The sequence below is a fragment of the Amphibalanus amphitrite genome, unplaced genomic scaffold (assembly GCF_019059575.1).
Source record: "Amphibalanus amphitrite isolate SeventyFive unplaced genomic scaffold, NRLGWU_Aamphi_draft 000826F_arrow, whole genome shotgun sequence".
NCBI classification, from domain to species: domain Eukaryota; kingdom Metazoa; phylum Arthropoda; class Thecostraca; order Balanomorpha; family Balanidae; genus Amphibalanus; species Amphibalanus amphitrite.
Genome location: NW_024882320.1, coordinates 311,255 through 321,048, shown reverse-complemented (window position 1 = coordinate 321,048; position 9,794 = coordinate 311,255). Strand labels below are relative to the sequence as shown.

At 48.1% G+C, this 9,794-nt stretch overlaps 1 protein-coding gene across 1 annotated transcript; it reads left to right on the top strand.

Annotated features, from left to right (window-relative positions):
- Positions 1-3,863: 3,863 nt before the first annotated feature.
- Positions 3,864-9,558, top strand: LOC122366722 (activator of 90 kDa heat shock protein ATPase homolog 1-like). Its single transcript, XM_043339257.1, has 9 exons — positions 3,864-4,128; positions 5,207-5,300; positions 5,595-5,677; positions 6,128-6,324; positions 6,672-6,792; positions 7,062-7,156; positions 7,688-7,816; positions 8,107-8,345; positions 8,794-9,558. The coding sequence occupies exons 2-9, from the start codon at positions 5,221-5,223 to the stop codon at positions 8,879-8,881; spliced, it is 1,032 nt and encodes a 343-aa protein (XP_043195192.1). The 5' UTR covers positions 3,864-4,128; positions 5,207-5,220; the 3' UTR covers positions 8,882-9,558.
- The last annotated feature ends 236 nt before the right edge of the window (positions 9,559-9,794 follow it).

Genomic DNA, 9,794 nt, shown 5'->3' with positions numbered 1-9,794 from the left:
TTTGGTAACGAACTTCGCAAAAAATGGCTGAAGAACTGCGATTTTGACACATTCGTGTTCGCTATGTCTATTGTCTAAGCGCATCGAATGATACTATTGTTTGGATGAGGTCAAGTTACGGTGTTGACCTCGGACAGACACCTGTTTCTGTAACTTTTATCTCTGTGAAATTCGAAAGAGTTCCTTTGGCTCTGGGGTCCGGGTGTTAATTGCAAGGTGTGGTATTTTAGGACCGTGCACGTGCAGAGGTTCGTATATGTGATGTCATAGGTCACTGGTCAGTGACCTGACCTGAGTCACGTGACATGAAAATGCGGTTGTTGTCACAAGATGTGGCTTAAATCAAATGTCAGATATACGAAATTCCAGCTCTTTATCGCCAGCGTGTTTCGAGCAGCGGCGTATTTAGAAAATCGCGAAGGGGGGGGGCCAAGGGTTTGGAGGGCGCCACCTCACCCAAGGAGGGCGCCATACGGTCGCGAGATAAAAAATCGCTCAGTGGGGGTTGGGGGGTTGGGAGGCGTTTTTTACCATGCCACCAGTTTTTTTTTTTGCGTAACCTCGTGTAGGTCGTGCTGCATTGATTTTGCATCGTGTGTATTCTTTATACTCCAGGTCACAAAAGGTCAAGTGTTCTTGAAATGCTGCGCCGAAGGCGCGCGAAATTTTTGAAAACAACCTTTTCCTCCGCTTTTTAGGCACGCCTTTTATACGATCACTGTTCAAAGCTCCTCTCGCTCTTTTACCAAATTTGAAGGTGTAAAAAATACCTAAGGTTTGGTCGGGCCGCTGCCACACAAACTGTACAGAAAGCTTGGCTCATGGGTGTCGATGTATAAAAGTTTATTGGCGGTGGCATATCTACGCACCAGATCACCGTATCGGATTGATACCGGAGCGCGAGATGCGTAAACATCATCCAAATTACCTCAGACCAGCCTTCATAGCCTTCTCACAGATGCATACAGTGTACCCACATAACCAGTTTCAATCACCGAAACTTCAGATGCCTGCTGTTGCGCCCGAACCTGTTGACAATACTTAATCGTAATCCATAAAGATGCCATGATGCACGTAAAGTAGGATCAATCCGTTAAGACCAAAGACGTGTTTTATGCATCGTAGAGCGTAGATAGTTTTGGTAGGTATAGATACTTCATTCATTGTGCTGAATGCACGTTCATTTGTGGCAGTTTTCACAGGCAAGACATCAACTATGTGCAATAGAACGACTAAGTTGAAAAGCATGCCAAAGGAGTAAATAAATGATAGGAGGGCAGCGATCAACGGATGTTGCCAATAGGTAGAAGGGCTGCGATCCACAGGAGGGCACTAATAGGTAGAAGAGCCCCGATCAACATCCCGAGTTTCGACAGTAGGGCACCGATAGGTAGGAAGTTGGCGAGCAGCAGGAGGGCGCCAATGGATAGAAGGGCACCAATAGGTAGGAGGGCGCCGATCAACAATCAACAGGAGGGCGCCACCAGGTAAGAGGGTGGCGAGGAACAGGAGAGCACCAATAGGAGGGTGGCGATCAACAAGAGGTCGCCAATAGGTGGGAGGGCGGTCATCAACTGGAAGTCGCCAATGAGCGGAAGGGTGACGATTAAAATGGGGGTGGCAATGGTGAGGAGGGCGCCTTTGCTCAAGAGGATGACACGAACAGGAGGGCGTCTGTGCGGAGGGCGCTGGTCAACAGGAAGGTGCCAGTGGATAGGAGGGCGGTGATCAACAGGAGGGTGCCAGTGGTTAGGAGGGCGGCGATCTACACGAGGGCGCCAATAGGAGAAGGGCCCCGATTAACATTCAACAGGAAGGACTAGGGAACCAATAGGTAGGAGGGCGGCACTGAACAAGAGGGTGCCAAAAGGGAGAAAGGCGGCCTTCAAAATTTCACATGAGGGCTCAATAGGTAGGAGAGCGCCAATAATTATGAGGACGCCGATCAGCAGAAGGGCGGCAATGTGTAGCAGGGTGGCGACCTACAGGAGGGCGCCTTCGGGTGAGAGGGCGCTTATTTACAGGACAGCGGCTTACATAGGCGACCACCGTTACGCTTAGAGAGCTACAGCCTACAAATGTGGTTGGAGGGCGCCCGAGGGAGCCCTCCAACCGTATTTGGAGGGCGTATTTGGAATGGGCGTCTTCCGAGGGCGCCCTCCATCCGTATTTTCCCTGTAAACACATTCGCGATTGGAGGGCGCCCTCCAGTCGCGATTGTTTTTCGATTCGATTATATCACAATTGCATTTGCGATTGGAGGGCGCCTTCGGCGCCCTCCAATCGCAAAGGGCGCCTTCGGCGCCCAAGGGGGGGGCCATGGCCCAGTGGCCCCCCCCCCTGCCTACGCCCCTGGTTTCGAGCTATTGGAAGAAAACCTTATGAGGGAGGGGGCGGCACCCGCCCCCTCGGCCGATAAGGGTTCAGAGCGGTATATTGCCGCCATGACTCTCCCAGTCCTCCCACGTTTGGGTCACCACTGAATCGGACCGGTCCGGAACGAAACAAGTTGGCACCTTATCAGGTGAGTAGGACATGACCCTTCTTTCTTTATCGAAAACCCGAGAGCTGCGGAGTCGATGGATTTTAGGGTGACTGCGACTCTGACTCCGACTCCGGCTTCAAAAATCGACTCCGACTAACGACTTCGACTCCAACTCCGACTCCAAATCCGCGTGGTTCTATTAACCCACGAGCCGCTGCGGGGGGGCATAAAGTTGCCCCCCCTTTACGTTTTGTGAAATATCTCCGAAACCTGATGAGCTACGAACGTGAAACTTGGCATAGCTTCAAATGAATACCTAGGCAATGTTTGAGGAAAGTTTGGTGGTTGTAGCACCTAAGATGACGTCACAGTGACGTCATAAAGTTTTGCCGTTTTCCGATATGGACCGTTTCTGATGACGCTGAGCATGAAAATCAACTGTAAATGAACTAGACAGCACCTGCTGTCATCCTAAAACATCTAATTACACTTCCATCTAGTTTCTGACCAATAATCGGTCCTTTATATTCGGTCCCGTATATCTGATGTATCGTGAGGAATATGAGAGTCGCAAATCTATAATTTCACTTATGACGTCACTGTGACGTCATTTCAAATGGGATCAACACCAAATTTGGACACAACCTCGGCTAGGTATTCAGGAAGACGTGTGCAAAGTTTCGCTTCTCTATCTCTTCGCGTTGCGACGATATCGTCGCAGAAGTAAAGGGGGGGGCAACTATATGCCCCCCCCAGCGGCCGGCGGGTGGCGCGGAGGCCCAGCGGCCGCCGGGTTAAAACCCATAGCATGATATTGAAGACAAGTTCATAATGGATATGTTTTTATCTTGCCTGAAACGATCCCTTGTAAGTTCCAAGGCTTTGTGTTGCAAATATGCATTAAAATAACATGCAGAATTAAAAAGCAGATTCTGGGGCATTTACCGTCGTCTGCTTCTTCGCTGAAAACGTTCGTCCAAAACATCAAATGGCCTTTTTTCGACAAAATTTAATTTCGAGTGCAGTATCGTCAATCAAGCAGGTGCAGTTCATGACGTTAAGCCACGCAGCCAGCAGTCGCCAGCCGACCAGCCAGCCGACCCCGGAGTCGGAGTCAGTAAGATTTTGGCGACTGACACCGACTCCGCAGGCCGCAGCCCTATCGAAAACTCTGGTCATGGACCAAATGCACATGAATTCTGTCCAGCGAAATCGATTCCTTATATACTACATCACCTATTTCCAAAAGACTTGAACATTTTTATTCAGAAAAATAAATGTTACACGTTTCCTAATCAATTTCCTTTAGACGACAAAAAAATTGCAACCAACTTCATATGGCAGCCTATAGTGCAACATCGTTCTCGATTGTTCTGTTACATTCACGACGCAGCTTTTTAGCTGTTGTTTTCTCCTCTGCCATACCGTCAAGCCGCTAGCCTACGAGCATACGAGCCGAGAAACCCGTTTTACAAGCTATCCTTATTAAGGGTCTGTGCCCTGCATTTGATACGGACTTGCATTAAAAGTACATTGTGAGTTTTTTAAAGGGAAGTTATCGTGGAAGTTTTCTGGCTTGTTCAGTTCCACGAGGCTTATTCCTCTCAACGACTTCGCTGCCGGCCTTCAATCGCCAGGTCAAGGTGGGGTACCTAATGTTCAGGCTGCTGAACCATCAATACCTACTTTTATTTAGTTGAGGTCAATAGATTCCTGCTCACTTTCATGATATGTCACACCATCATGTTTCATGGGAATGATGTTCGAGTTGACTAATAGAACGGCTATGCAACCTTGCCAGTGCCCAGTGCTCGGTTGGCCACTGGCAGAATTTAGCCTTTTATTTTTAATGGAAGTTGAGAGGAAGCAGACTGCTATGTACACATTTACATGTAACATGCTACCCATCCAACTCATGTCCGCACTGCACGTGGCAATATCCGACAGTGTTGACTAGTCACACTGGCCCAAAGCAATTGGGCCTGAAATTTACATGAGTCTGTTCTAAACAAAAGCTACAGATTTTACTGCAAACTACATATTTGTGCTTTTTATGCACAAAACTGTAATACAAGGTCAAATATTCCCTGGCCAACTCCATTTAGTCTAGTCTCCTGTCTTTCGTTTTCCTTGGACAATGGCAGCAGTTCACGACTGTGCCATGCTGGGGGAAGAGAGTGCACACCGTTCAGCTCCACACAAAATCTGTGCTGCACAAGAAATCCACACCACATTGTGTACCAGCCAAGTACCTCCACACCAATATCTTTTCAAAATTGTTTTGCTTTACACTTTACAGTCTGAACTTGTGTGGGCTACCCATCTCAATCTTGGCAGTATCTCTGGGTATAGGCACCACTTTTAAATGTAGTTAGCATGACACAGTCTTATTTTTTAATTAGTTTGTCAGTAGGTGGTGGGCTGTAGTAGTCAATCAGGCATCAGGCTGTTCAGTAACATGTCTTGGCTGAACAGGATTTCTTCAGAAATAGATAAGGTAATGCTACTACAGTCTTGAGATTTTCAAGCAGGGTTTTGAACATGTCCTTGCCTCTGGCCTGCACTTCCTAACAGAACTCTGCTCCAGGAGGACACCACCCTATTGGGGAAGGATTTGGCCCTTGAAATTATCCTAGCTTGCTTGGTCATTAACATAAGGTGGTAGGCTCTTGTGTTTGTCAAGACATCCACTTACAATTTTGATCTGCTTTCTGTTTTCAGAAAACTAGAGAACAATGGCCAAGTGGGGGGAGGGAGATCCACGCTGGATTGTGGAAGACCGCCCAGATGCCACCAATGTCAACAACTGGCACTGGTGAGGGATTGAACCTGTATTTTTTCAACTAACTGTTGTTGTTTAAACATTGGCTTTGACTAGCATCCATAATCTCATTCAAATTCTTTGCAAAGAATGACAGCATTTGCATGTTTGAAGGCACGGACACAGCAAGGGTCATAAATGATCAAAGTAGCTAAAAGGAGGTACCTATGGCTACTTTTTACTTTTTTTGAGGCTGAAAAGTAGAATAAGATTTGTCCTGAAATGTAGTAGTTTTGTTATATTCACATTAATGTTTGACTAAAACTAAAACCTCTTCTGTCATTTCAGGACAGAGAAAAATGCAGCTGCATGGTCCAAGAAGAAGTTGGAGAGCTTACTTGTTGGACTGGTGATAGATGATGAAAAAGTTGGTAAGTAATATAATTAGACCCTTTGATAGATAAGTCATCTGTTTTATATCACTTAAATCTCTCTCTCTCTCTCTCTCTCTCTCTCTCTCTCTCTCTCTCTCTCTCTCTCTCTCTCTCTCTCTCTCTCTCTCTCTCTCTCTCTCTCTCTCTCTCTCTCTCTCTCTCTCTCTCTCTCTCTCTCTCTCTCTCTCTCTCTCTCTCTCTCTCTCTCTCTCTCTCTCTCTCTCTCTCTCTCTCTTTCTCTCTCTCTTTCTCTCTCCCTCTCTCTCTCCCTCTCTCTCTCTCTCCCGAAGCGAAACTTGCCAATTAGGGTCGAAATCGCGGGCGATTCTCGCCTGGCCTGTCGGCCAGAGAATATGTAGAAATCCGATAGTTTTTGCGATGGCTAACGGGGGTAATATTAGATGACTAATTATGAACTCGTGCTCACTATTTATATCTTTATCCCAGGACGTGGCGAGATCACCAAGATCGATAAATGCGACGGCGACGCCTCCGCCAACAACCGCAAGGCCAAGCTGATCTTTTTCTACGAGTGGGACCTGCGGCTCGAATGGAAGGGCAAGCTGAACGGCTCCGACGCCGAACACCACGGCACGGTGGAGGTGCCCAACCTCTCTGACGAGAACGACGAAAGCGACCTCGACGTGAGTAATGACTAATGAGTATCCCCCGCTGAGCTGGTGATCGCAATCAGTGTGAGGCGAATACTGTGCCCCTTACGCGGAATCCAAGGGTACAGGGAATGCTGTAAGGAATTTGGGTTGAGAAATTAAATGTACAACAAAACAAATCAGTTTGTATCCAGCTTGATTTTTCGTGCTGTCATCCTTGCATCCAGTCATGCTATCACTCAACTGTCATCCTTAATCGAAGAGACCTATGTAACTGGTTTACTGTATTTTGGGTCGTAGATTCTATGTCTTGCGCTATCATTTCTTCCCCTTTTTGTCTGATGCGACTTCAGTCTGATGAATGTTATCGTTGTTGACAGATAAGCGTTCAGATCAAGTCGACTGGTGCCGGCACTGAGGTAATGAAGGAGATGATGAGGAAAAAGGGCGCCGAGATCATTAGGAAGAAACTAGGCGAATATGTGACCGCATTAAAAACAGGTCAGTAGCACATTTGTTGTTTTCAAATCGTTCCTTCCGTCTCGTTTTACAGTCGTGAGTAGTGTATTGCTTGAACATTGAACAGCATGTTTATTGAGTTGTCCGTAAAAAGTAATGTCGACTCCCTTTTTAATGTACTTTAACGTGGGAAGTGCGACATTCTTATATGGTTGAACAACGATGATCGATTATCTGTATTAATTTTATCGTACTATATTTGATTTTTATTGTTTACGTTGTAAGAATATTTGCTCACTTCTGATTCACAGAATTCACAACTGGCATGATTTTGCCTAGCAACAAGCAGCAAAGTGGTGGAGCGAACAATGTCAAACCCACCGTGACGAAGACACAGTTCAACAACGTACGTATGACGTCTGTTAGACCTTTATATTTAAGTATTTTACTTTTAATCAAACACTTGTACGTCGCGCTCTTTAGGCAATGCCTGAATTGTTTATGGAAAGCAATGGATTGCTCCATGAAAACAAGTCGCTAGATATTACGTGTTTGTTCTGCTCGTCCCTTAGCTCAGTTGGTAGAGCGTTTGACTCCCGTGGGTGGTGCGATCCCGAATTCGAGACGCTCCGGCGCTCAATATTATGAGACTCCTGACAGGGATGGTCTGCGGTTGGTGGGAGAAGCCGGGGCCAGTTGAATTTAGTTGAGTGGGACAGGCTTTGTCCGGCTTTGATGGGCACGTTTAGCTTCAAGGTCTCCCGTTTCAATCAGGAATCGCCCGATCAGGCAGTAGCGGGATCGGGCCTGAAAGCAAGCATTTCATAGACCGGTTTTGTCGGTCTGTCCAATAAACATCCGAGCAATATTTATTATATAATCATATTAGGCTGCTCTGCACTATGCTATTTCTGAGCTGACCCTGGTTGACCGGTAGGCGGCCAACAACCTGAGCCGGATGGAGAAGCTGGACATTGGCGTGAAGCTGTCCACGCTGACGCACAACGACACGCAGCAGTTCAAGTGTACGGCGCAGGAGCTCTACAACGCCCTCACCGTCGGAGAGGTGGGTGTGGGAACGGAACAGACGGGGTAGCGCTGGTCTGTTACAGTCTGTTACAACTTACAGTTTACCTTAGCAATTTGAACAAAACGTAACTGATCTGCAACGGAGTGCATAAAACAGTTGTAAAGCGACCATGTGTATGAGCTCCACATGATCCGCGAGTGTATGGTTCATCGACGGCCGCTCTTCTGCAACTATGGGCTCGTTCAACAGCCAATGCCCAGTAAATTATTATCTGCGATGTGTGTCACATGAGTGGCGTTGTTTGACGCTCGTGTTTTCCCCGTCAGATGGTGCAGGCGTTCACGGGCGGTCCGGCCAAGCTGGCCACCGAGAAGGGCGGCGCGTTCAGCCTGCTGGGCGGCAACATCAGCGGCACGTTCCAGGAGCTTAGTCCGGCCACCCGGCTGGTGCAGCAGTGGCGGCTCAAGTCGTGGCCAGAGGGACACCACTCGACTGTAACCCTCGAGTTCGACCAGAAGGACGACTGTACCGAGCTGCGGCTCACCCAGACTGAGGTCCCCGCCAGGTGAGAGCGAGAGACGCTGAACGGTGTGTGAACTACGGACCTGACAGTGATAAAGGATAAATGCAGACATCATATCCTATGCTTTTTAACTATTTGAAACGATAACATACTCCAAAAAGGTTTTACATAGTTCATATAATCGATTCCTGCGGGCTCCCGAGGTCGACCTGATGTAGCGAACGTGCAATCAGGGACTTGTTCGTTTAGTTCACAGCCGTTTCGTATTGGTTCATCTACACCTAGGATCTGCATGTAGGTTTGGTCCGTTCCAGCCTCCAGGGCAAGGTCTGCGATCAGTTTTTTCTTTGCATTGCCATGGATGGTTCGCCAAAACATCGTATATTTTGCAGACTAACTGCCCAACGAGTACTGAAGTCACTGGTTTTGGTTGCCCCCGGTCGAGCCGTTTTCTCAGATGTTTGACTCCTGACATTTGACTTTTTTCCAGTGAACTGGAGCGCACAAAACAGGGCTGGCAGTGGTACTACTGGGACGCCATCCGGCGAACGTTCGGTTTCGGCGCCGCGCTTCTGTAGGACAGAGCCGTGGTGGGAGGGACGGCAACTTGAGTCACCACGTCAGCGCCCACCTGTGAACAGACTGGCCCGTGATCATCCGACGCTCTCTGTCCTGGCTAGGCAGTGCCCGGGGAGGAAGTCCGTCAGCTGTGAATGGCGCGGATCTCCAAGGGCGGAGCGAGGCCGGAGCAAGCGGAACGAGACGGAGAATCAGGCGCTTCTCAGCTGTAACTTATCGACCTCGCTGTGCCGCGACGCGCTTCGGACGGACATTTTGTCAAGTGTGGTGGATGGAGAGGTTGCCTTTTCGTGTCCGTGGGAGGAATCCGATTCAACGTGTCGCGATGCCCCGTCTAAGGTGCACGCGTGTCCGGGGGCGGGGTAGGAGCTCGGGGTGACACTGGTCGGCGGTCATCTGAAGACAAACGAAGGGGCGGGCTGCTGACGAATCTTTGTTTTGCGTAAGGCCATCTGGTTACCTGAGAGCAATGTCAATCCTACTTTCTTATGGTTTACGAGTCTCAGTTAAAAAAAGCATGTGTTACGGTACTTCAGGTAATGTACAACTGTGTTGGCGTGGTTCAATTGTGGATCGTGGAAAGACTAGATATGTACCCAAGATATTGTTGTTTCAGTTTTGCGATTCGGTTGTGCTTACTTCGATGAGATTGAACAATAATATGCGGCGGAAGAAACATTATTTTCTATCGAGGCTTGCTCGTCGCTTTCCAAGGCTGCATATCGCTGCAGGGGTATGGCTGCTGCCTGCTATGAGAAGAATGTACTGATTGAAAACCATACGTTCCAAAATCTGCCTCTGGGGGCGACCTCAAAACGCAAGCAAGCGAACAACATTGACTAAGGAAAAATCAACTCACGAGTGATGGTGTGTAAGTGTTTCGAATATGCCACGTGCCACGAGTCACAAATT

Excerpts from the sequence above, each read along its gene's own strand:
- LOC122366722 (XM_043339257.1), top strand. The coding sequence starts at position 5,221 with ATGGCCAAGTGGGGGGAGGGAGATCCACGCTGGATTGTGGAAGACCGC. Across the intron at positions 5,301-5,594 it reads AATGTCAACAACTGGCACTG|GACAGAGAAAAATGCAGCTG; the intron begins GTGAGGGATTGA and ends CTGTCATTTCAG. Across the intron at positions 6,793-7,061 it reads TGTGACCGCATTAAAAACAG|AATTCACAACTGGCATGATT; the intron begins GTCAGTAGCACA and ends TCTGATTCACAG.